Here is a 27,603-nt window from a genome sequence, read left to right as displayed (position 1 = left end):
TTCAAAAAGTTACTGTGCTGTGGGAGGATTTTTAGTAAATAATTTTTGCATTTATAATTGCTCGAACTTTGAGCGGAATCTTTCTTAATTTGTTCATCGACTCCTTTGACTATTTAAAACAGTAAAAACGCCTAACAATAGGGGCTTGTAATTGGAAAAAGTTAATTATCTCTTTAAAAGCTAGAACGTCAACAACAACAACAACAACATTTATTTATACCACAAAGAAATAAGATAAGAAACATTAAGAAACCACATATTTAGTGCCTGCTTCTAAGCTCTTTCGTCTTACGTGGGTAAACAAATTACATCTAAATTTTATTTCTTTACACTGTCAAATTCGGCGTTCCGGGGGTGTTCCGGGGGTGTTCCGGTGTTCCATGGTTTTTCGGTGTTCCGTGGTGTCCAGGTGTTCTGATGTTCCGTGATGTTCAGTGGTGTTCCGGTGTTCCGGTGTTCATGGTTTTAGTACATGCCGTTTTTGACTTGAGGTCTCTTGGTTCCGCTTTGGTTTGCTTTCCAGTTCAAAACTATTGTTTTGGCAAAGAAGAGTTAACGAAAGGCACTCTAAGACCATTTTTGAGGAAAATGGAGGCAATGAATACGCACAACAAAAGCTATAAAAGTCCGAAGCATGCTAAACAAACAATACCACCGCTATGTCGTGGGAAATGATTTTGCACGATTAGTTCACGAACCAAACGAGACCTTTAGGAATACAGTTTCCTTTATCACTGATTTAAAGACATAAAGGTAAGATTCTACATGTTAATGGAGGGACTTAATATATTCTGCTTGACTTTTTAGGTGCTTCTGCTAAGTGTAATGTGCGTTGCTGTGTCGTGTCACACGCAGGACAAGTTGAAAAGACAGCGCAATTTATCCAACTTTAAAAATCAATTCCCTCGCTCTGAATCATTTCCCCAAAAAATCCTTTAGGGTTCTAAAAGAACAACTCTTTGACTTTTAAACGCTAAGTTTTCAATAAATTATATGCAGTACCACAAGCTAAACTAATAGGATAATTTTAGATAAGTTTTCTTCTCGATAAAAATAGGTAGATCAAATTAAATTAGATTATAAAAGAAAATTGTCGAGAATTGCTAAAAGTTGCTTTCACGGTGTCTTTTGACATTGTTCTACAATATGTGTTTGATTTTATTGCCCTAGAGTGTTTAATTTTATAACGCGAGGCGCCTTGAATCGCCCTTAATTTTGCATTGAAAAAGCGGCGTTTTCACAAAATTCAGTGATTATCGATTTTCTCCAAAACTAATCGATATTTAGCAAAATGAGCTATGCAGTGTTTTGTTTTACATCAAGGTCTACCTAACATGAGATTATGGGCCAAATTTAATGTTGAGCTGTTGCCACGAAATTTTAAAAATGTTTGATTTTTGGTAACACTTGCTCATAATAGCGATATCTAACCTACATCCATTAGATTAGAACTTTGAATGCTCTACCACTGAGTACAGAAGCTAAAGGCTTTTGTGATAAATTTCGGATACAATGCGCGCTGTCATTGGTTGAAAGAATGTGCTCTATCAGAGTACAAAACACGGAGCTGACCTAAGGCTTTAACGCTATCTGCCAATTTGTACTATTTTCAGACACTTCCCGGACAAGCTAAGTGAGCTGGCAAGTAGCAACAGAAAAACCAAACTAAGGTTTGTCAACATGCCAAGCGCCGTAATTGACGTTACTATAACGTAAGCAGGGACAGAAATCCTCTAAGAGAAAACAAATTTGACAGCAGTCCGAGTTTTGAAGGCTTTCGCAGTTTGATTGTAAGCTTACGTACGTAAGGTAATAAAATAAAACACACCAGACACTCATGTGGTATATAAAGTTTCGTGTTTAAAAACAAATATTAAGAATAAAACAGGAATGATGGACAATATAACCAAACCAGCATAACTGTTAAGATTCACACAGATCATGACGGTGTCAGAGCGACTGTGATAATGGTAGGATCCATCCCATCTAGCTCATAATGACGATCTCCGGTCATCGAAGCAAGCATCAGAAATTACATCGTCCACTCTTCGAGTGAACTGAAATATGAGCTCGCTCTGCTATCCTTTCCGATGAATGGGTTGAGTGAAAGGCCACATCAGTCTCAGCGGTCGAGTTTTACGAGGCTATCAATCTTCGTGTTCCTTTGAATTGGGCATTCGTTCACTCATAAAACTCACGCCTGGAGCAGTTTGTTTTCTACTTATGACGTGAAAAAACTTGCTTGTTATTTTGGACCACAATTCGGCTGGATTTCACCAAACATTTCACTTTCAGAGTCCGTTTTAAGACTAAAAAACTTTAAGCAAGTTAGGCAAGAGTGTTCAAAAATTCGACCTCCGGAAATATTTTGTTTTTTTTACTTTGATGGTTTGACATTTTTCCACCTTTAGTCTTGTTCAACCAATCTAAATACTTGAAGTATCCTAACAAGGATTCTGATTGGCTTATTGCAGCGTGCTTTATGCGAGTATAGAGCATGCTCACGACGCTGTTGTTCGCTTTAGATATATACTTTTTTTTTAAGAATTGAAAGTAATGCGTGGGAAATTTGACGGAATCATTCATAATAAAGTGGGGAGAAACACGCTTCTCGAGAGCTTTAGCTGCTTCCTCATTGCTTTACAACAGAACAGAACACAGTCAAGGCTTCTCTATTCGTCAAATAGGCTAGATCGTTTAATTAGGTCCATAGTGACAACTTGAAGAGAAATTCTGTCGCAGTAATTAATTAAATTGACTGATTTCTTTTACAGGAAAATTCCTAATGGAGTATACATTGGGTCAGTTGAACTATTTTAGAATATGTTACGTAGCTTTTGAGTTGATTCCAGAGGGACTACGGACAATTTTCAAAAGAGAATGGGATTCCCGCTACAAGACAACATATGGAGAATGGCGAGAAACACCAAAAAACGGTATTGACTTCTTCAACAACGAAAGTACAAGAAGTCAAACGAGGAATGCATGTTATTTATCAAAAATCAAAAATGGAAACACAGCGGAATGGGACTGCAGTTGTCTGTTTTTTGCGATCCTCTTCTCAGATAGCATTAGAACAGCCCTCAGCCCAGCGGTCTGGACCGATGTGGACATTCTTCGCGAGATCCGAAATGACATTGCTCACACGTGTGCGGCCCAACTTGTCGACGCTGAATTTCAGATATACATGGGAAAGGTGATCAATTCATTTAATAATTTGGGTCTTCCTGTCCATAAAGTTGAGGATATCAAAAACCAAAGGAGTTTTCGAACAGAAGAATTAAACGACATGGAGAAGAAAGTTCAAGATCTCAAAAGCGAATTGGTTCAAACCACGTGTGATTTAGAAATGACGATAACCGCGCTGAAAGATGTGCAATCAGAACTTCGTTCTGCGACAGAAGAAAACAAGACTCTCACTAAAGAGATGAGCTTGAAGCTTGCGTCATTTTGTTCTCTGACATCTCTACCACCACACAGAATTGTGCCACGTTCGAGAGAGGTGACAAAGATTAAAGAGAAAATGGAGGAACTTTACGTGCGCAATCCAGGAACGATTAGCACGATTTATATTTCTGAAAACCCTGGATGTGGCAAAAGTCAACTCGCTCGTCAAGTTGGAGACGAATTCTTTCGCTCCCAATCCAGAGCTGACGATAGTCTAAATTTTGTTTTTACTTTGAATGCAGAAACCATCGAAACACTTGCTGCTTCTTACCTTACTCTCTGTGGGCATTTTCTGGTCAGTGAATATGCTTTGACTAATCTTGAGACAACAAGAAAGGCGAACCAGAGCGAAACAATCCAGCAAATAAAGCGCTTGTTATTGCCTAAGATTAAGAAGTTTTCTCACTGGCTAATAATTGCTGATAATGCGGTAACCTTAAAGTTGGTGAATGCCCTTCTTCCTCAGGCAGCCATGAATGAGTGGGGATACGGTCAAGTGCTGATTACTACTCAAGATATGACTACAGTTCCCTGTGATTCTTTGTCTTCGTATCATTTATCCTTCAGTGAAGGAATGCAACCGGATGATGCAGTGCAGCTCTTGAAGCAAGTATCTCAAATTGATGACGGAGGGGAGGCCGGAAATGTTGCTAAAGTCCTCGATTATCAACCCCTGGCTTTGGTAGCTGCTGCGTATTACGTCCAAACTGTTGTGCAAAATAGGTCTCCGAACTTTAGTTGGTCGGACTATCTAGAAAAATCAATTGGGGGACAGCATGAAACGCCGGATGACCTTCTCGCCAGTCAGAGTTATGCTTATTCTAAATCAATGGCAAATGCAGTGGAAATGGCCATTGAAAGAGCTGCTGACAGTAGTCAGGTTTTCCAACACTTGTTTTCATTTCTTTCACTATGTTCATCAGAATTAATCCCACTCGAGGCTGCTGTTAAATTCGTAAAATTTCGAAATCCGATTCTGCCAAAGGAGCTGATACCGGAAAAGATTCTAAGATCTTCATTAGTACTTATTTCAGCAAACGTAGAGGCTGGAGCTACATATTTGCGTTTACATAGCATTGTACACGAGGTTCTCAAACGAAGAGCAGATCGTAGTCCAAATTCCAATGAGAAAGATCAGGACATGGCAGCAGCAGTAAAGACATTTCAGTCTTTCCTACAAGATATGGAAGATCGTAATATCTCCCGAAGTGAACACCCTCGTTTTCGTTTAAGTCTACTGGCTTCTCATTCTAAATGTCCATTTAAGAGGATGTCAAGTTACTTGTCAGACTGTAGTTTTCCAGGGGAAATTACCGCCTGCGTATCATTGAATGAAATTGGAATCTGGCTACAGTGCCTCGGGAGAGCTTGTAACGAAAATGGCGATTTTAATCCAGCTAAAGAAATCTTCGAGAAAGAACTAATAATTCTTAAAAAGATTTTCGGTGAGGACCATCCTTCTGTAATTACGAGTTACAACAACTTGGCAGACGTGTTTTATAACGCAGGACAATACACTGATGCCAAAGACCTGTATGAGAAGTCGCTGACTCTTTGCAAAAAGATTTTCGGTGAGAAGCATGCTGATGTAGCAACAAGTTACAGCAATTTGGGCCGCGTGTACTTCAGGGTCGGAAAGTTTCCTGACGCTGAAAAACTCCACGAAAAGTCCCTGATGATTCGAAAAATTGTTTCTGGTGAGGCGAGTGCTGACGTAGCAACATGTTATAGTGACTTGGGACTTGTACATTACGATAGTGGAAAATACACTGAGGTTGAAGAGCTTCTCGAAAGGGCACTGATGATTCGTAAACAAATTTTCGGTGAATGGCATACTGATGTGGCGACAAGTTATAACAACTTGGGTCTTGCGTACTTTAGGACTGGACAATTTGCGCGAGCTGAAGAAATCTACGAGAAGGCAGTCGCTATTTGTGAGAAAATGTTCGATAAAGAACATGCTGACGTAACTGTAAGTTATAGCAACTTGGGACTTGTGTACTACGACAGTGGTCAGTATATCAAAGCTAAAGAGATCCATGAAAAGGCACTGCTGATTCGTAAAAAGATATTCGGTGAAAACCATGCTGATGTAGCGACAAGTTACAACAACTTGGGCCTTGTGCATTTTAAAACTAGGCAATTTGATCAAGCCAGAGAAGTCTTCGAAAAAGCGGTGGAGATTTTTAGCGAGATTTTCGGTGAAGAGCATGCCGATGTTCCGAGAAGTTATAGTAACGTGGGACTAGTGTGCCATCACACTGGGAAATACAATGAGGCCTCAGAGTTTCACCAGAAGGCCCTTGTAATTCGTGAAAAGATTTTTGGGGAAGAACATACTGATGTGGCGACAAGCTATGAAAACTTGGGTCTGATAAATTCTGACACTGGAAAATACCCAAATGCAAAAGTTTCACACGAAAAGGCTCTTATGCTTCGTAAGAAAATTTTCGGTGAGGAGCATGCTGATGTAGCGACGAGCTATGAAAACTTGGGACTAGTGTACCTCAACTCTGGAGAAAACATTAAAGCTAAAGAGTTCCTCGAGAAGGCGATGATGATACGCAAAAAGATTTCCGGTGAAGAGCATGCTGATGTTGCAAAAAGTTACAGCAACCTGGGAATTTTTTACAATGCCGCTGGCCAATACACTGATGCCGAGAAGTTCCACCAAAAGGCTCTAATGATTCGTGAAAAGATTTTCGGTGAGGATCATGATGATGTGGCGACGAGTTATGACAACTTGGGCCTCGTCTACTTAAATACTGAGCAACATGCTAAATCTAAAGAGTGCCATGAGAAATCAATTATCATCCGTAAAAGAATTCTAGGCGAGGAACTTGCTTCTAAAATGACAGTTGACAGCAACTGATATCATTATATTATTTTTTATCTTAAAAGAGTTCAGGATATGCTGAAGATAACGTTTCTTTATTTCTTCATCTTTTATTGGTTTTTTCATTTTGTTTTTTTAATGCTAACGATAACATGTGGCAAGTTAAAATTCCAAAGGAAGGCTCTATGGAATGCCCAAAATTATTTCAGTCAGACGACTGCTGCTTTTAGTCGCGATGAAAAAGGGCGGCACCAGATAGGTTAATGAATAAACGTTCGAATCAGATTGACCCATTTAACTCTGCAATAGGCCTCGATGACTTTGATAGTCGCATCAGATAAAATCCAGTGCTCCCTAATAACCACCTTTTCTCAGAGCTTTATTGCAAAAAAGGTATGATCTTTCGATGTTTGCCTGTAGGTCTTTGGATCATTTGAATTAAATTCATCTTCGAATCCAGTTTCACTGCGAAGAAGTGACCAATAAATTGCTTTGTATGCTTCAGTCATTTCCCTCTCATTGCGTGGTCAAGGTTTTACTTGTCAAACGTACTTTGAACAATTTGCAGCTCTTAAAAAAAGCCATTTCATACACTACAAGCAACGTAGCAAAACGAAGGGGGGAAATGGGGCAAGGGTGAAGGAGGAGGTGAATGGCGGCCCCTCTACCCCCAAGTAGATAAGTGACAGCGTACGACAATTATCTGGCGCCGATTACTTGCTTTGATTGGTCAGCATATTTTACGCATCTTGGAGTGATAAAGTAATCTAGGAGGGGGCTCTCCTATAATAGTTATGTTTCGTCTTCATAATTCACTTTGATGTCTTCCAAACCCCATATACTGTGAAAAATATACATGGAACTAGAAACTCCAGCTTTTGCGTTATTGTGCGACATTCGAGCAATGCTTTCTATCTCCTCTGAAATCTTTGATTCGAACAATAACAGAGGAGCAATCCCCGTTAATTTTCTGCGGAAATGACCGACGGTTGAGTAAAAGCTTTTTTAGAGTTCTCGTAACCTAGCTTAATTATTCTTCAGGAAATCATAGACCAAAACAAAAACATCATCGAACTTAGGAAAGAACAAAAAAGCTTTAACCAGCAGTGACCACAAAGGAATACATAAACTTTCTAAGATGCCTTTTAAGGTGGGAAGATCATTCGCCAGATGCGTGTTACAGTCTGAGGATAAAGAAACACCAAGGAAGTCTTTTGGCTTCTGGTCCCTCGCCGTTCGGTCAACTGGTGTTATACTTTTTTTATTAACAATGTAAGAATCTAATGTAAATAAACGCTGATGTCATTTCCCGAATCCTATGCCACATGATTTTGAGTGTGATGCCCAAAGTGTTTACCTAAAACAAACATTCACATTCAAACTTAGCTCAAGTATAGAACTTTTCCGGGGAGCATTGTTTATGTTTTCATTTATATTTTTATTCTTTCTTTTCTTTTTTGTCTTTATTCACCTGTTTATTTTTATATTTACTTACCGCAGCAGAACTGAGGAAACCTCTTTCAGATCAAAGGCTTCATACTTACCTTTATCAGTAAACAAAGGGTTTCGGCATATCGGAAACAACCTTTTGGCGAAACACTTTCATGTATCTAAGCGATAATTAATTGATACGATCAAATAAATCAAAATAACCAACTTCATCCCACAAAAACTGTTGCATTCCGTCTAATTTTATAGTTCCTCTGTGTAATATGTTACAGTTTGATTATTTTGGTTTAAGCTAGTGTGCCTATTCGATGTTCTTTGTGCTAGTCGTAATTTAATATAATCATGTTTTGACAAGTTAAATCATGCACCAGTGTTTTTTTGAACTGATGCATCACTTGAACACTCTCCATTTTAAGAAAAACCCACGTGGATATCACGTGAACATCCTAAGATCTGAGTAAGTACAAACGCCAGTTTCCTGTACGTCGAAGGTAAAGTAGATTTATGTCAGAAGATATGCAGCTGCTGCCAAAGTATTTATTCTGTTGAGGCAGGTGAAGGAGCGGGGGGACAGCAAAGTAGAAAGGTTTTTGCGTTTTGAACTGATGCAAGAGTGTTAAGGAATGTGCATTGATTATCCACATGTTCTCTGACTACTCATCTTTTATTCGCTCTAAACGCTGTATTCGATAAAGTGATACCTCTTACTGGAGATTCTTCAATTGAAGTTTCTGGTTTCTGTTTATTCAAAAGAAGATTTTGGTTGACGAAGCAAATGACGGTCGCAAGTGAGCATGAGCAAGACCTTTTAATCCAGAACTTAATGATGAGTCCATATAAAAGGTAGAATGAATATCAATTGCAATCCCTTCTGCAAACATCGAGTTAGTATTCCCGCCTAATTTATCATTAGCGTATGACAAATCTAAAATGCTCTTTCATGGCCTTACTAAGCGTCGGTTTTGTACAGAAAGTTTTAATTTTAAAGTATGACGTTATCTATGATTTCATTGACTGAAAACGAGCAACTCAGTCTCAGCTAAAAGGTGAAAGGCCCTAATTTTATATATGATTGACCAGTATTTTATCAACCACTTAGGAAATAGTTTCAGTTTTCAATATTAAGCGCCTCAACTTTTCAGTGCTCTTCCTCTCCTACAAAAGGTCTTGTTGGGTCTACCAATGTAGACAAGGAAGCAAGAAATATATTTGTGTTTTTCTGTTTAGGTGTTTTTCTGATCCTTTGGCTAATTTTAAAAGAACGCCTCGAGGTCTGATCTGAAAAATTCACACATTAACTTGATAATGACAAGAAAAAGAAAGACAAAAAGACAGAAGTTAATCAGTAATTGCTTTAAAAAGTTTTTTAGTGGTAACAGGACTAACAGTGTAAAATTTACTAGTTTTTAAATGATTTTGTTTGATAATTGTTGCTAACAAGATTATCTATACTATGGGCAGCTGTAACCGCCAAAAATGTATACAAAATGAACGGTTTAGACCTGAGAATTTTCGCTTACTTAGAAAGTTGTCCAGTTTTTAATTTGTACCTACCGCCTCACAAATGGTGATTACACCAATGATTCTCTTCATTCTAAATAGGAGACTTTAATTTATACAGGCTATTGCAGCAAACAGACGAGCCAACTTCCACAACTTCAAAACATAAATTTGAATTTACTTATAATTGGGATTACTTTCCTTGCATTTATCGGCTTAGCAGACTGGAACAACAAAACAAAAGTTTATTTCTAACTAAGAATCCTATCTACACGAGGAATATGCTTACTTTTCGTTATACTACGTATAATTTACGCGGTAACTATATTCTGAAACTCCCTTTTGCTAAGATTACTTCTTATGGCCTTCGCTCTTTTTCTTATCATGCCGTTAAACTATGGAATTCACTACCGGACAATGTTCGAACGTTGAACCTTAAGGACCTTAAAAAGCATTAGCTAGCCTTAAATTAATGTAATTTTAGAACATATTTTAATTGAATTCATATTGTATTTTTAAATATTCAGTAAGTCTATTTATTTCATTTTAGCCGTTAATTATAATACTAGTATAATTATAATACCAGTATAATACTAGTATAATTATAATACCAGTATAATACTAGTATAATTATAATACCAGTATAATACTAGTATAATTATAATACCAGTATAATACTAGTATAATTATAATACCAGTATAATACTAGTATAATTACTCCGGTGATTCATAATTAATTCTTAGATGCTCTGTGTTTATTGTGCAGATTTTGTAAGACATAGCCTCCTAAATATTGTAGACCAGCAATCTCTTTTTCCTTTAAAGCTTTTTCAACTTCGTTATCATTTACAGGAGAAAGAGATTCTTTGCAGTAGGCCAGGAGTCGATCAGCAAGTTTAGTTGATAACAATGTTGCTGAATTACTGGACAGACTCGGGAAGTATTTTGTAGCATGTAATGATATGGTCGCGTAATACTTGGAGTAAAACTTGTCAGCGTTTCCATTCTTCGTAAAGCCATCAAAAATAGTCCATATCTCTTCAAACTCTTTCAATCCTTCGTAAATGTTAAACTGGAATGATGATATTGATGATATTTCATCTCGCATTGCTTCTGTAAACACTTTTCTTTTGCTTATTGTCGTTTTCACGTTGTTCACCAGATCGTTCAAAACATCGCTTGTAAATGCTATTCTTTGCCTTGATTCTTCCTCTTGTACTTCTTGTTCGGGATCTTGGTTGTTATGTTTGTGTTTAATAGACGTGTGTCTGCTTAGACCTCGTTTACTTTTACAAACTTTTTGACATATACTACAAGCTATGTCTTGCCTTTGGAACTAGAAGGTAAGAAACATTTAGTTGATCAAACTTGATAAAATCGCCAACAGTTTGAAATCAGTTTATACCAACATTGTTACTATAACTCTTCTTAAAGCTTTAGCGATTCTAAAAGAGTCCGAAAGAAATCTAATTTTTGTTCTGGAGCTCTGGAAACAGATACACAATAGCGAACACTGATCGATCTCAAGCCAACTACACTGAGCCTTTTCTAGCAACAAACCGCGAATAAAATGACTAAATAGGACTAGCTTTTAGCTTTTAACACGCACCTCCTGTACAGCTTCATGAAACTGTTCTTCCAAATTCTCATCTTCTTCTAAATCTGCCATAATAGCATCGAAATCTTCTTCGAATATAAAGTCTTCGATGCCAGACGCCATGTTTGTTTACTGTGACAACGATGGCGATGCACGGTACTCGTGACGTATCATGACGTAACGGTGCAATTCAACCTAAAATCGTAAACAATAAGCCGGTCCTTTGAAGTTTGCTGGCCTTCCTAACCAGTCCCCTCGATTTACTATGGGTGATTATAGAAATTCTTGCGCTCTTATTGGCCGAGAATGGCATCATATTCCGCTATAATCACCTCTGGCGAGGTGATTATAGTAACAAAATGGCCGCCTCGCGCTTTGTCGATGTGTATGAAGAGGAAATTGATTTAATGAAAGAAAATGCCCTTCCGAGGAATACCAAGCACGCCACAAAGTTTGGAATGACACTCTTCAAAGGTAAGGTGTGAAAATTGTGCTAAACGTTACAAAGAAACCATTTAAATTCCCGTGAAAATTTTTCTTATGTCGACATGCATTAATAAATAAAAACAATTATATTAAATTGTCGCAACACTTTATTTGCTTGAAAGAATGGTTTCAACAACAAACCGAATTTACCACTGACTTTGAGGCAATGGAGGTCAACGAGATGAATAAATGTTTGCCAAGATTTTACGTCTCAGTCAGGAGGAAAGACGGGACTTTTTACAAGAGAAATAGTCTGTTGTCCGTGCGAGCGGCTCTCGCTCAGTTGTTCACTGACGCGTGACAATGACAAATAAAATTTAACATTCCTTTGCTCATTTCAATAATCACCTGAGTAATTATACGAAAACAATTATTCGCCTCAGGCTCGTGAATATCGGTGAATATTCCCCTCGACTTCGTCTCGGGGAATGTTCACCAATATTCACGAGCCTTCAGCGAATAATTCTTAAATATTGCACAAGATTGTATTTGATAATGTCATTTTATATTATATTATGTCGATTTCTTTTGTTACTTGTTATTTTTCCCTCGGAAAAATTAGTTTTTACAAGCTTCTCTTAAATTCGAGAAAAAATAAAGTTTATGTATGTATGTATGTATGTATGTATACGTGTAAGACGTTATGGATGTTAAAATATTGTTACAACATTACCATGGGGGGCTTACATGAAAATTGCATGGGCGAGAGGGCCCCTTTTTAAAAATGTTTATTCATTTATTCCTGTTCAATAACTGTGTAAACTAGATTCAACAGTGGTAAAGTTCAGCGCAGAAGCCTTCACAGATCCATATAAATACCTTGGATTGGATGAATCAGTACCTAAGGTGAACGCTTACAAGAGGTTTATGACAAGTGCAATTGCAACCAACCCCGGATTCAAAGGTGGCATTCGTGATACAGTCATAGCCACCAAGAAGGTAGAAGATATTTGGTTTCGAGAAAAGACGGAATATACTAAGTATCTTGTATGGAGATATGTTGGCACAGCCAACGGTGTGTTCAGAATGACGCCTGGAACTTTGCTGGCCAAATCATACGATCCAAGGAAAAGACCATGGTAAATAATATATGGTTACAAACTTTACGTAATATCTGTCACTCACTTTAACACATAAAATTAGCTTTAGGGTCAACAAAGCTTTGCCTTTCATCCTGTGAGTAGACAATATTACATGTAGTTCGGAAACAAACATGTACGATAGCTCAGACCAAATGCCCCTTAATGATACCAATCCCGAATCTTACTGTTAATACGTTTGCGCTTTGGTTACCCCATGATATGTCACATCATCATTTCATCTTTTGTCAATGTTTTAGGTACCACACCGCACTCAGCAACATCGGGTCGGTTGCCCTTTCCACGCCTTATATAGACGCCTTCGGTGCAGGAGTGGTGATAACCGCTGCTCACACTCTCTACCGCGGTGAGACAAACAGTCAGCATTCTACAAGCGATAAGGTTATTGGAGTCATGGGCGCAGATTTTCCTCTATCATACTTTCAAAAGTAAGTATATCACGTTTTGTAGACCGCAGTTCCATAACATGCTACAAAGGTTTTAGTGTATTTTACATCGCCCAAAACAGAACGTTTTGAACTTTTATTGTAACCATAGATACTTTAAATGCCAAAGTAACAGGCTAAAGAGTCGTTTTAACCGAGCTTTTCTTGTTCTGGTTTTTGTACATACTTATAACTAGATTCTTTTGTTTCAGACTTCTGACAGATACATACCCAAAGTGCGAGGAGAGCGGCTATGATTGTTTTTTATTGGATAGAGCTGGTTTTTTAATCATGCACAATGACTTCCTACAGCCAGACATAACAGTTAAATCACTGGAGAATGTCCACATCACCCAGAAAGAAAAATACATCGCCGAGGATCTGATTCAAAAAGGTTATCTTGTGAAGAAGGAATGTCGAAATTTGGAGAATATCGAGTTGCAGAGCCTTTACGAGCTAAAGCTGCCATTTCAAGGAGTGAGCACTCTTGAGACTGCATCACAGATGTGCAGGCCAGCTTATATAAGTTTACTTGATTTTGGATGGAGTGATCCTGCTGTCTCGTTTCTAGGGGCCATGATAATATTACTACATTTTTAAGTACCAGTTCTTCAGTTCCTACAAGTCCTTTCACTAATGACCAGGCCTCGGTTGTTCGAAGGATGGATAACGCTATACACTGGATAAATCTCTATCCGGTGGATAGCGCAGTACGTTTTGGTAAAACTTATCCGCTGGCTAGCGATTTATCCGTTGGAGAGCTTTATCCGCCCTTTGAACAACCGGAGCCAGTTCGCTTACGTCTTCGCTCGTTTTGCCAGCTTCTTATGGCAGTTTGTTAACGTCTCATCGGTTGTTCCCGAGACGTATTAACAAAATGTTTAATGATTCCATTAAGAAGTACTCGGTAATGAGTCATTTTACCAGAAGGGGTCCGGTAAACGAAAAGATGGTCTGACCGAACATAAAGAAGTCTGGCCTCTAGTATTTTTGCCCAGATCCTGCTCTAAATCTAATGCGGTGATCAATATTATTTAGTTAACAAATTTTAGTCAAAGCTTATCGAATGAACGTTTTCGAGACGAAAACTACTATGATCTATAAAATATACTCTTGGCATTCCTTTAATTACAAAGTTCTCCATCTTTTGTCATTGTGGGTGGAAAAATGTCCCAACAGTACTCGTCGACAAAGTCGCTCCCAATATCTATACTAGCTCATATATCAAGTACAACTTGTTTCAAATATAGAAATAAGAGCTAACCACAAATTCAAGGAACTGTTTCAGGTGAAGAAAAGAATAGGGGGTATTTCCTTTTGTAGCACTTTGAAAGTAACTATTCTCGAAGTTCAAATGATGCCTGAAAATACAGACAAATCTAGCTTTTGAAAACCACGTTCTCGCCGACCAACAGCAGAATAAATAAAATCTGCTAGAATTAGAAAATTTCATATCACTGAGTGACCAACATAATGTATACAACAGATATAACAGTAATATTGATCGATTACCAAGACTGAGCAACAAAGTCGCCAATTGGAACTACACAAAGTTAAGATAAAAATGCAAGTGGCTGAAATTATAAAATTTGTACTTTCCTAGTCCATGTTTCCCTAAAGTGATATTTGTTGTGAATGACTTTCTTTGCTTAAGGTATCAGTTTAGTTTAATATCCTTTCTCCGTTGGAAAAATGAAACTAAATTGAGTTTCCAGCTGAAAATATAACGGTACAAAAGGTGCATTCCAAATTTCCTTTACTCGAAATGCCAGTAACTTATCGTTGGAATCAGGCAGGCGTTATTTTATCACGAAATCCGTGTCTCTACTGAAACGGAACCGAAGCTCTGCGTGACGTCGCACTAGTTTGCTGACGAAATGGACGGGAGATAAAAAAATGACTGCTAATGTGGGATAAATTGGCCACAATAGTGACGCTTTTATTTCAGCCGACAGCAAGAACATTGATTTAATGAATCTCACGCAATCTCTTTGGCAGAGATGGGATTAAATATCAGCAAAGGGCCAAGTACGTATAAAAAGGCAACGAAAGCCTGAAGAGAAGGCCGCAGCATGACATTTCGTTTCGCACCGGTGCGAAGGTTTCGTTACAGTACATTATTATCCTGGTTTCCTGCTATGGTTTCAAAACGCCTTTGGAGTGTTCAAAATAGTCACAAAATTAACATGCCCTGCGTAATGCCTCCATTCCGATGCAACTTGAAATGAATAAGTATAGTAGCTTCACAGTATGACTTGATAAATATTGTGGACCCTCTTGAAAGGACCCTCCTCACACGAGGAAGTCAGAATTTCAAAATGGTTTCTGCTTACAGCGCTCGCGGTCTAAATAGAAATAAAAGTGCGCTGATTTTCCTAGTATCCATATTTCTCTCATCCCAAGCCTATTCAAGTCTACTAATCGAACCCGCTTTCATAGGGCAAAAGCTACGGACCTTCGCGAAGGAGGTTCTCGGCGTTGACGAGATGCAGGAATACGTAAGAAGGGTAGTCGTTGAACGAAAAACTACTTTCATTAAACGAATAACAGTACGGGAGAACAAGAATATTGAGTAAGCCAATATCAGACACTAGAAAAGGTTCTAACCGAGCTGAAGTTAGTGAAGTTCTTGTGAATTTCTACGTCAATGAAGTGATTCGTCCAAAATCCCTTTTAATTTCGTATCTCGCCAAGTACACGTGCACGTAAGGCTTGTCAGATTCAACTCGTACAGTGTGCAACCACTGACGATTCTGTGTTTGCTCATGTAAACTGTTCATATCAATCCGACAGTAGAACAAAAACAAACAAAACAAACCCGAACGCCGAAGGCCTTATTATGCTAAGTTATGAAATATATTTATGACATATTTACAATAAAAATCTGCGATAAAATATTGGAAAAGATTACACGATGTTTCGACGTTTCCAGAACGACATTATCAAGTGAGAATGGAATAATAAAACTAAGATATATGTAGACGAGAAAATGAATAAATTAAGATTCATTGAGAATCAAACAAAGAGCTCAGCCTTAGTCGCTCTTGGTGTTTAAATTAGGTCTTATTGTTGTTATGTACAACATTTCGTTGACCAGGCAATCCCCATTTCGTGCTGCATTTTTTAAGCACCCGAAATTGCCTCTCATTGAGTAAGTTAACGTTCCCATGAGCATCTTTCAGATGATGACCAATGGAAGAATATCGATGATCAGCAATGCGTTGAAATAGATGGTGTGTCGTATATCCGACATAATGTGAATTAGTTATTTAGTCAGAGCAAGTTTGTAACTCAAGCTAAAAAAATTCAGATACTTTCTTGACAGTAAATATATATTATTGCTTTTTGGACTACTTTCAATTTTTCATCTCTTTAAGCATACATTACGAAAAAAATAGCACTTTTACCAGCACAATCAATAAAGGCGTACTTCTGTCGGTAGCAAAAGCCTTTTTGGGGTCTGGTAGCGCGGGACTGGCTCTAACTGCGCCCAAATAAACGCCCTTTAAGATGATGTCTTTCCTATAGCGATTTGTGAAAAAAAAATTTTCAGAGTTTTCAAAATTTTTACTTTCCACTCGGCTGTGAGGGCTGAAAGCCATTGAAAACACTTTATAAATGAATATAGTTTGCCTAAGTACCGCACCTCAAGATTCAGTTGCGCACCGCATCAATACCGCACCTCGATTCATTGGCGCACCTCAAGACTCGAGGTTCAAGACTACTTCAAACTTTAAACTTCAAACTTAAACTTTAAACTATAAAGTTAAAACTTCAAACTTCAAACTTAAAACTTAAAACCAAAAACATAGAACTTAAAACATAACCCTTAAGACTCATAACTTGAAACTTACAACACTTAAACCTAAAACTTCAAACTTAAAACTTAAACTTCAAACTTAAACTTAAAACTTAAACTTAAAACTTAAAACTTAAACTTAAAACTTAAAACTTAAAACTTAAACTTAAAACTTAAACTTAAAACTTAAACCTTAAAACTTAAACTTGAAACTTAAACTTGAAACTTAAACTTGAAAGTTAAACTTAAAACTTAAACTTAAACTTAAACTTAAAACTTAAACTTTAACTTAAAACTTAAACTTAAAACTTAAACTTAAACCTAAAAGTTAAACTTAAAACTTAAAACTTAAACTCGGAACTTAAACTTAAAACTTAAAATTAGAACTTAACCTTAAAACTTAAACTTAAAACTTAAACTTAAACTTAAAACTTAAACTTAAAACTTAAACTTCAAACTTAAACTTCAAACTTAAACAAAAAACTTCAAACTTCAAACCCAAACCTTAACCCAGTTACTCCTAGCGCGAGCTTTGAAAGTTCACGACTAACCGTAATACGGAGGTAATCACCGTTGCTTTCTAGCACGGATTCTGATTTAGTGGCGTTTAGTCATAATCCAACAGATGGTAGCTTCGAACCATTGGCTTTTCAACCAAGTGCAAATGCCAGCGGTGTGAATCTACGATTCCTCTCGTAATGAGCAGAATTACTATTGCAATAACCCCTCATCAGTAGGGTAAAACTAACTTGTATCACGACAGTCTAAACCCAGCTCACGTTCCCTATTGGTGGGTGAACAATCCATCACTTGGCGAATTCTCTCGACCAATCGAATTTTTTCATAGTAAGTGTAATGCTAATTGATATATCAATTAGCATTGGACTTACAATTAGTCAAACAAGAATAGAGCGTCTTGCTCGTACGTCTCCAAGTGCTGTGGTGGACAAAAGCCCCCGTTGCACTACCGATAGCCAACTAGAACTTTTCCGGAGATGAATCCTTTGCAGACGACTTAAATAAAGAACGGGGTATTGTAAGTTGTAGAGTAGCCTTGTTGCTACAATCTTCTGAGATTAAGCCTTCGTTCTAAGATTTATTCTGAAAACTCTTTTTTTTTAATACCACAATTTTATTACTACAATTGACGACAAGTTAACATATACTGATCACATTCGGAGTGTCATAAAAAAGGTCTATGCCAAGATTGGTGCCCTTTAAAGACTCAAAAAAACTTATGCCAGTAGATGTCTCCCTATCACTCTATAAGGCTTACATACTTCCTCACCTGGAGTACTGTAGTCCGCTATTGCTTGGAATAAATAAAACACTGAGCTCTAAACTTGAGTCAGTCAATAAGTACGCACTCAAAACTTTGCTTAATCTCGGCAATAATGTTGACTACAATACAATCTTAGCTAAAAGCAACATGAAAACTCTAGAACATAGGCGATTTTATATTTCTTTGGTTTTACTTTTTAAATGTATGAAATAGAACGGTCTGGAATATATTAAAAACTGTTTTCAATTGCGGGAATCTAGATATAGTTTAAGGAATAAAGGTGTAAATCTAGTGCAACCAGGCTATAATAATAGATCGTATCATAATTCCTTTACATATAAAGCTAGTCACCTTTGGAACAGTTTACCGAGAGAAATTAAAACAGCATCTAAGCTTAGCGATTTCTGTAGTAAACTTATGAATTTCGATTTTAGCACTCTAGAACCAATCTGTAAATGTAATACATGTAGTTGACTTTTATTGTACATACACATACATTGTCATTTTTTATTCATATTCATCTACTGCAATATCTTTCACCGAACATAATGTTTAGACCCTTTTAACTATCAATATTAATCACCTACAATTTTACAATTATCATTCATACTCTAAACTTATATATTTTTACCTATAAAGTTTTGAGTACTTCTAATAATATACCTTTAATTATAGTTAATTTATAGTCTACCGTTCGATACATGAGCCTCTGGCTCAGGAAATTGGGCAGCCATGCCTCACGTTAGACAATAAACTTTGATTGATTGATTGATTGATTGATTGACCATCATTCGTCTCCATACTCCTTAGCTCCTAGATCACGGGCCCAACGAATAACTTGGAAAACTGTTGACTCAGGATGGGGTTTGGGTTAGCGAGCCCTACCTTGGAGTAGGTTACGGTTAGGGTTTAGGGTTAGGGTTAGGGTTAGGGATACTCCTAGATCTAGGGTGAGGGTTACTCCTTATCTCCTACATCTAGGGTTAGGGTTAGTTACTGCTACTTGATTTGTGTCGCATCTTGTTGCCTGGTATAAAGAGGAGCCTAGAATGAATGTTACGGGAATTCCCCAACGACGCATGCTTAGTTCTCCTTGACTATCCTACTCAGATATTTTTAAAGGTGAGTTAAAGTTATGATTTGTAACTTTCCAAAGATAGTAGACCTCAGATTGACTTGAAGAAAGGATAACTGATTTTACAGCGTGGTATCGACATTGGTGGTACTTAACACCGACTGTGGGGTTGTGAAGGAATCAATGTTTTCCCCCTCCTATGGTAGATGAACCACGTTTTCACATGTACATATCATTTCCTTCATTTTCTCTCTGAAGTTTTGGCTGGACAGAGCGTAAACAAAAGGGTTGACGGCGCAGTTGAACAAAATCATCGTGTTAGAAATAGCCACAACGACGGGGCTTATTTCGTAGGACGTAAAGCGGAGTAAGCTGTACAACACTTGAACGGAGCCCCAACAGATTGCAAATATTCCACTAACAATCACCAACATCAAGGTGACTCGCTTCCGAACTCTCATCACACCCTAAAATTTGAAAAGTACAAGGCCCAAAATTAGAAAAAAAAGACAAAACTTTGATATGCAAGCAATAATACCACGCAAAACTAACAACTGCATTTTAAAACCCATCTTATGGAAAGCCCAAATTTTTTTAGCAAAAATAAAACGCATCATAAAAATAAGTTATTTTTAAAGTTTAGAACAACCCTTTAAATGTAACGCCAAAGATGAAAAACATATTTCTCCTGATACACTCTCGTTCAATATTAGTTTATCGACCTATTTTAAGTATGGAGATTTGACATTACGCGAGAAATTACACCTTCTCTTCGTTATGGTAGTCGACCAACACATTCTACATGTATGTCATGTGAAAAAAAAATTACTTTTTGTTGATTACTGATTTGATTGCCATCGTTGCTTTTGAACCATAAGGTGTGCACCACTCTGGAGTACAACGCGACCATTACCAGTAAAGAACCAAATACTACGACATTGACTGCCGAGGTCATAACTTTTGGAATCCACTCTAACCCAGTCCACGTATCCATGCAGATACCGTTGGTTACCTTCATGCGTAAGAACATTGGGCTGACGGACACCAATGAGAAGACCCAAAATGCAATTATAATGATCTGAAAGGATAAATTGTGAATTTTGCATGCAAAGATCTTCAGAATGGTCATTACCAATGTCAGTTCAAATGTGCGGAGTCTTCTTAATTGCCATTCGAATGTGACGTAATACAACGAACCATCTCCTTGTGCCCAAACAAACTATAAGTTGAGTACGAGGTTTCTTTTCTCACTTTTCCAAGGACAAATGGTGGTTGTAACAGTTGGATTGCTCAGAAAAACCTTATTAAAACATAACTTTATTACAAATTTTACCTGTAATACCCTTTGGCGATTATATGTCGGTGTTCGTAAGATCTCAACTATGAGATCGACCTACAAGTATGCTATACTTCTGAAACTAAAAATGATTCTAACCTTAATAGAGATGTATGTGTAAATCTAATTTAAGCAAAGCGTGAAAAAGTTACCGAATGCATCTAATCTCGAATGACAATCTTATTGTTTACCATTTACTGCGTTTAGAAAATTCTGTTACAAACCTTCACTTTACGCTTGGTGAGCTTCCATTTGTCACCATGTGGATACATCACTGTATGATATCGTTCAATGGCGATTGCAAGCAGAGTACAAACTGAGGACACTGCTGACACCCATCATAAGATTCCACCCGTTAACAACTTGCAAAGAACTGTACCAGCTGGACCGTCTGGGTACTTTACATAGAGGCTCACGATCAGTTTAGGTGTGATGAACAAGGCGAACAATATGTCGGCTGTGGCCAGGTTGAAGATAAAAAAATTTATGGGAATCCTATTGTATTTACCAAGACAAGAAAACAAACAAATCACTCTGATTTCCAAAGGTGTACTGCTTATAGTCCCAGTCTCAACTGCTCATTGACGGCGGCGTCGTCTTCAAAAGTCCACCTGCTTAAGCTCCCTAATATAATCCTCCGGGATCCCCCAAGTTCCCATGGCAACATGTAGTGGCTAGTGGTACCGATGCCCAAAATAAATAGCTGCCATGAGTCTATGGGTGAAAGTGTGACCAGCATGGGAGCACTTAATCCCCACAAATACACAGAGTATATTCCCCATAGACAGATACAAACAATGGTATAATATACTCCTAGGACATGTTTGATAAATATCCTGCTTTAAATACAGTAAATAAACAGAGTGAAGACACAATGATACAAGGAAAAACCTATTTTTTTTTAAGCAATTGTAATAAAATTGGAATGCTCTACTTTCAAACAATATTATGAAACCACTTTATGAGTTCCTGTCTTCACTCTATGTCAGCAACCGTATTTGGTACAATATTAACCATGGTACACAAAAACGAATTGAAATTTTTAAATAGCTTGAAAGCAACCTCAGATAAAATATATTGGATATATCAACAAAGTTGAAATGGTAAATTGGCCACCGTAACGATTACAAAAGCTGACGTTTCGAGCGTTAGCCCTTCGTCGGAGCGAATAGAGGAATTGTGGGTTGTGTGTGCTTTTAAATGCAGAAAATGGAGCTACGTTATTGGTGGGAACATGGCAACGAGAAAAACACGAATAAATTAGTGGAATGAAAAGCGTTCGTTGATCCCTGTGGGATTTAGACTGCCGGTTTGAAAGATGAGCTTTTGTTCAAGAGTTACCCTGTTTCTGTCGTTCAAGCGGGTTACCGCCACGCCCAACTTATTGATCGACATTCAGCACTACAAACCTCGCATAAGGAAGATTCCCACCGCATTCCATTCACTCTCAGTTAAATCCATCATTCTTAAAAACTTTAAATTACTTTAAAACGATCCAGAGACAAGCACTATCTTTTCGCAGCCTCCGCTCGTTTCATTCAAACGCGACAAAAACATAGGCAATTTTTTGGTCAGAAGTTCTTTTCAGACTAATGACCAACCAAGCACTTTTAAATGCGCTCGTGCACGATGCAAAACGTGTCCTTTCATTCACAACACTGATAAAATATCGGGACCTAAACGATCCATTAAGATCACCGATCACTTCACGTGCACCTCCGCCAATGTAATCTATTGCATAACTTGCACTTATTGCAAAAAGATATACATCGGCGAAACAGGCAGATGACTAGGTGACCGATTCCGAGAACACCTTCGAGACGTGGAGAAGAATGACAAGGACACATCGAAACCAGTCGCTAGACATTTTAATTTACCTAATCATTCTAAGCAACATATGGCAATCTGCGGTCTTTCCTTACACTTAGGTAGCACGGAAAGCCGTAAAAATCTTGAACAAAAGCTCATCTTTCAAACCGGCAGTCTAAATCCCACAGGGATCAACGAACGCTTTTCATTCCACTAATTTATTCATGTTTTTCTCGTTGCCATGTTCCCACCAATAACGTAGCTCCATTTTCTGCCTTTAAAAGCACACACAACCCACAATTCCTCTATTCACTCCGACGAAGGGCTAACGCTCGAAACGTCAGCTTTTGTAATCGTTACGGTGGCCAATTTACCATTTCAACTTTGTTGATATATCCATTTCGTCTCCCAGACGAAAAAAATTCATCAATTAAATTCGTGTCATTAAATGCGACGTATAAACCAGGCCTAATTTATAACATTCAAGCATTTATTATTACCAATGAAGCTCACAAACTGGAAATGATAAAGAAAGTCGGTCTTTTCTTTTATGTCGCTAACTTCGCCGAAGAGCCAAATTTCTATGAATTTAAAGCCCTCGTATGCATAGCAGCACCAAAACCCCAGAAAAAACTCTACAAACGGTACTTTTATCATTCAAACTTCTCATATTTCAGATATTAAGCGTTTATTTCTCTTAGCACATATACAAAGTGTTAAACTCAGTTGTTTACTTATTGCGTACTAAGTTTTATCAGATGAAATTAACTGTGACGCTACGTTTTATTGCTAAATTCCCATAAGTAGTAACAAGTTAAAAAAAATATGAATTTTTATCTGAACACAAAACCTTTAACAAGTACAACCGCCTCCCGGTTAGCTCAATTGGTTACAGCGCTGGACTGTTGTGCAGGGAGGTCGAAGTCGATGGTTCGAGCCCCGGCCGGACCAACACTCAAGGTCTTAAAATAACTGAGGAGAATGATATCTAGTCTTCTCGGATAAGGACGAATAAACCGTAAGTCCCCTCTCCTGCATAAATTAATTAGTTAGTTTGGTTAAGCAGGGGGCGTTAAAGAATCCACTCACAAGATTACCGTGATGTGGTCTGGCCTGTTTACTGGGAATTGAGGGGGAGGGGGCATCTTCAAATAAGTTTCCTTCGATTGTTTGTAAACTGCTGATGCAGTCCGGCCAAAGTCCCCCGTAAATTGTTGTGATGCGCATTTGTTCATATCCACATGTTAATTTGCGTAATATAAATATCAAATTATTATTATTATTAAAAACAATTTTTTGAAGCTACCCTACTTTTCACACAGCTCTTAAGTAAATAGATAGAAAGATCCGTATTTGATTTCAAATTTGACGACTCTACTTTTTTCTTGAAAACACAGGGGAGATGATTATTCCAAGAGTCTGTAGAACAAGTAAGTTTTTCACTGCTTTTACAAGTATAAACGAGGCCTTCAAAAATGGGCTAAATTCGACCTTCGATTGATGCTAATTATGCCTAAATGTAGTTTTCTAAATGTTCTCAAAAGCAAAATAGTTTTTCAGCAATCTATACATGTCTTGGTTTGTTTTACCTATAGGCCTACCTAATACTAGAATGAGCGAATTCGATTTTTTGACTGTTGCCGGTGATTTGTGAATTTGTGTGATTTTTAGTGACATTTTTTCTCAAATGTGTCCCAATATGCCAAGAAAAACAGACACCCCAGCTAGGTTACGGAATGTGATATTGTAAAAAATTTCGCCACGGGAAATGGAGGAGAATTTGAGACGAAAGCAGGGATAAAATCCAATCTGTCGTCGTTTGCTATGCAAAGCTAGCTTATTGTATTGATTTCCTGATCGAACATGGTGCTAACTGCCAATGCAAAATGTGCTTGAATTCCAGAGTTAACCACAGAGTGCCTAATTAGGTCGTGACGTAAACGCCGATGTTGCGATTTTCACAAAGGTCATCCTGGTTTTTCCGTGTGGAAATGAAAAGCCCCAAACTAATTTTGATATCCTTGAAAACACTATTTCCATTAATCATGAGCTTAACCTGAACCGATTCTGAGTTATACCGCATGGGAAAATTGATAATTGAAAATTTGCTACGAAATACGATATTTGGCTTTTGAAATATTGGTGATTTTTAAAAGCGTTTCGCGAGCTCCAAATTAAGTGAAATAGTCCCGTTTTAGACTTAAACTATACCGAATCCTTCCTATACAAATTTATAAAATTGATAGGGGCTTGCTTTCTCTTGCGCTTTTCATGAGCAAAGTCCATTTGCCAGTTCAGGGCACTGATTCCCGCCATTTTACGGCTACCGACGCTCGTTTCAGTTTTCGTGAATTTTCTAGGATAAAGAAGCAAGTTTGGGGAAAAAAAAACTTTACCGCATTTCTATGTTCACTATAAGGTGTCTGGGAAAAATATGAAGGTTTTAAATTTTTCGACCATGTGCCACATTTTACGATTTTCACTCGGTCAATTCACAAAGTCGCTCTTGACATGTTTTCTTTGACATGTGTTTCTTGACATGTTTTCTTTGAACAGGAACAGGAAATTTTCCTGTCCAGATTCCAAGAAAATCTAAATCATCTTTAATTAACAAGCTTCCAATAATAATTCTCTCATGTCGAAAATGTTTGTTTTCCATCTTTCAAAAATCATTGACTGAAAATCTGTCTAGAAAGACTTGTGCTGAAACATATTGATTTAGATTTAAATCTTAGAGGGTAATACTAAGGGCTGTAAAGTATAACGTAACAAAAAGATTAAAATAAAAAGCATACCACACGCCTTCCTACTTTCTATGAGTTTTTTTTTTTGAAGTCAGTTTCAACGGATTTCACTACGAGAGTTCACTTTTGGACCGGAAGTTGTTTTCACAGATATAGAACAATTTGTAAACATTGAAACCAGCACAATGTTTATTCTACAAGGTAATCAATAATTTCTTATGTTTTAGTCGATGCTTAACGATAATACCAGTGAGTCATCCAGCAGTTGTTTCCGTGTTTCATTTCAACATGACCAAGACAAAAAATTTTCTAGAAGGAAGTTGGTTCTCGCGCTCACGTTTGGTCGTGATTGGTGATTGAGCTGTTGATGAGTTAACGCTTATGTCTGTGTCACTGATGAAGAAAAACCAATTGAGTAGACAAGCTGTCCATACCCGGCTATCTCACGAATTGAAATTGAATGTGCGAAACAAAATTTTAAATCGTATAGAGGAAATCAGATATTTGTTTACAGAATGGTGTGCTGACTTTGTTTGCACCAGAATAACGGTGGGTTTCCGTACCCTTTGTCAGGAAACAATTTTGACTCACACTTTTGTACAATTGTAAACCGCCTTATCTTGATCACTTACCATTAGTTAGAAATTTGTCACAACGGAAGCACCACACAGAGAAAATGGAAATAAATCAGCAGCGAACTCAGAAGCTTCTTCCTTGTGACAAGAGCGATGTCTTAAGCAGTAGTATTAAAATTTCCACGACAAGTCGAGACATGATGCATATTATGTCAACAATGTACCAGATTCGATTTACTTCGTTGCCTTGTTGAAATATTAAACGCAGACAGAGCTCTCAGAAAGATCCACCAAAATGATTGGTCTTGTACGGCTTGATACTGATCGACTTACATGATATGTGTTGGTGTTCTTGCAGTTGCTAGTTTTGCGTGGTATTATCGCTTACATATCAAAGATTTGTAATTTTTTTTTCTAACTTTGGGCCTTGTTCTTTTCAAATTTCAGGTTGTGATAAGAGTTCGGAAGCGAGTCACCCTGATGGTGGTGATTATTAGTGGAATATTTAAAACCTGTTGGGGCACCATCCAAGTGTTGTACAGCTTACTTTACTTTACGTCCTACAAAATAAGCCCTGTCGTTGTGGCTATTTCTAACGCGATGGTTTTGTTCAAATCCGCCGTCACTACATCTGAAGAAGGCTGGTTTGGCCAGCCGAAATATAGTGCTCCGTCTTAAAACTTATCTACGTTGTATTGGTCTTCCCTCTATATTTATATTCCTTTTTTTTTTACGCTCCATCCAGCCAAAACGTCAGGGAGAAAGTGAAGGGAATGATATCTATATGTAAAACCGTGGTTCATCCAACAAGGGAGGGTGAAAACATCGATCCTAACACGACCTCACAGTCGGTGTTCAATACCGTCAATGTCGACACCGTGCTTTAAAATCAGTTATTTCTTTAAGTCAAGCTGAAGTCTGTTTATTTGGCAAGTTACAAATTGCGACTTTATCTCACCTTTAAAAATACCTGAATCGGATAGTCATGGAGAACGTAAGCATGCTTCGTAGGACAATTCTCATAACATTCATTCTATAACTCCTCTTTATACCAGGCAATAAGATGGGACACAAATCAAGTATCAATAGCAGCAGTTTAAAGGGTATACCAAAAAAAACAAACAAAAGCAAAAAAAATAACAAACAAAAGCCAAAACAAAAAATTAAAAACAAACAAACAAACGAACAAAAAAACCAAACAAACTATGAGCATTTAATCCGAAAACAAAAGCATATGCAGTGAATATTGCATTTATCACTGATGTTTAGTTCAAAGTCAGGCTAGTTCACAAGCCCCTTGTCGACGTACTATATGTCGAGTATTCTTTTTTGCAGATATTTATGAAAATTTGTATTAAAACAGTTACCCAATTCGGTTTTCGCATGATATCGTGAATTATCAAGCCTCGTGTCTGTGCTATCTGCCTCCTTATCCCTGCCATGAAACACTTATCATCAAGCAAGTGTTTTACCTGTTTTAATGGTTTAACGTCATCCCGAAACCAAAACATAGGCCAGTTTTTGTGAGAAGTTCATTACAAGTACCAGCACCAGTAGCGTAGCTTCATTTTCTGCAGAGAAACACACACACAACCCACAATTCCTCCACTCGCTCTGACGAGCTGGTGATAGCTAATCACCTCCGAGAATTTTGTCATAGTTTTGATCAATCTAAAAAGAGCAGAAAGTTGAAATCGTGCGCGGGTACTAAAACATTGGTGTCCTTATAAAAAACTATATGCTGTACCGTCGGTATTAGGAAAGAACTGGGCAGAACCTCTTTTCAAGTTTTCTCCTATAAAATAAAATAATTTCACCACCTTTCGTTCTCGTTAGGTTCTAGAACATTGCGTGGGTGTCACGCACATTATCTGCACATCACAACATGGCAAATTCCGCTGATCCCTTCTGCACGAGGTGGAGTCGCGTTCATTGAAAGTTTAGGGTGAAAGTCTCCGCTCTTCTTCTTGAACTTTTGCTGCTTTTTTACAAAGTCAACAAACTTACTGTTAACAATTGTTAAATATATATATATATAAAACAAATCAAATCATGATGAATGAGAGAAACTATAATTTGTTACAGAAGCTGCTTCGGTTTTCGTCGAGAAAGTTATCAACTTTTTTGTTGTGATAATCTTGTG

The 27,603-nt window shown here is 37.6% G+C and overlaps 4 protein-coding genes across 4 annotated transcripts; 2 read left to right on the top strand and 2 right to left on the bottom strand.

The window, feature by feature from the left end:
* Positions 1-2,778: 2,778 nt before the first annotated feature.
* LOC148716637 (uncharacterized) lies at positions 2,779-6,787 on the top strand. Its single transcript, XM_088746046.1, has one exon. The coding sequence runs from the start codon at positions 2,786-2,788 to the stop codon at positions 6,317-6,319; it is 3,534 nt and encodes a 1,177-aa protein (XP_088602172.1). The 5' UTR covers positions 2,779-2,785; the 3' UTR covers positions 6,320-6,787.
* A 3,170-nt stretch (positions 6,788-9,957) lies between these two features.
* LOC111319547 (uncharacterized) lies at positions 9,958-11,073 on the bottom strand. The gene is made up of 2 exons (XM_022922296.2): positions 10,842-11,073; positions 9,958-10,568 (listed from the first exon to the last, which is right to left on the bottom strand). Exons 1-2 carry the CDS (start codon positions 10,950-10,952, stop codon positions 9,966-9,968), a joined length of 714 nt encoding a protein of 237 aa, XP_022778031.2. The 5' UTR covers positions 10,953-11,073; the 3' UTR covers positions 9,958-9,965.
* Positions 11,074-11,188: 115 nt separating this feature from the next.
* On the top strand, positions 11,189-13,440 carry LOC148716636 (VWFA and cache domain-containing protein 1-like). Its single transcript, XM_088744619.1, has 4 exons — positions 11,189-11,303; positions 12,082-12,394; positions 12,655-12,843; positions 13,053-13,440. Exons 1-4 carry the CDS (start codon positions 11,189-11,191, stop codon positions 13,438-13,440), a joined length of 1,005 nt encoding a protein of 334 aa, XP_088600745.1.
* Positions 13,441-18,684: 5,244 nt separating this feature from the next.
* Positions 18,685-20,604, bottom strand: LOC111343232 (pyroglutamylated RF-amide peptide receptor-like). Its single transcript, XM_088744618.1, has 3 exons — positions 20,557-20,604; positions 19,826-20,074; positions 18,685-19,463 (listed from the first exon to the last, which is right to left on the bottom strand). Exons 1-3 carry the CDS (start codon positions 20,602-20,604, stop codon positions 19,194-19,196), a joined length of 567 nt encoding a protein of 188 aa, XP_088600744.1. The 3' UTR covers positions 18,685-19,193.
* Between the last annotated feature and the right edge of the window lie 6,999 nt (positions 20,605-27,603).

Source organism: Stylophora pistillata, chromosome 14 (genome assembly GCF_964205215.1).
Source record: "Stylophora pistillata chromosome 14, jaStyPist1.2, whole genome shotgun sequence".
In the NCBI taxonomy this organism is placed as follows: Eukaryota; Metazoa; Cnidaria; class Anthozoa; order Scleractinia; family Pocilloporidae; genus Stylophora; species Stylophora pistillata.
The sequence above is the reverse complement of the archived record's forward strand: the minus strand, read 5'-3'. Positions and strand labels throughout refer to the sequence as shown.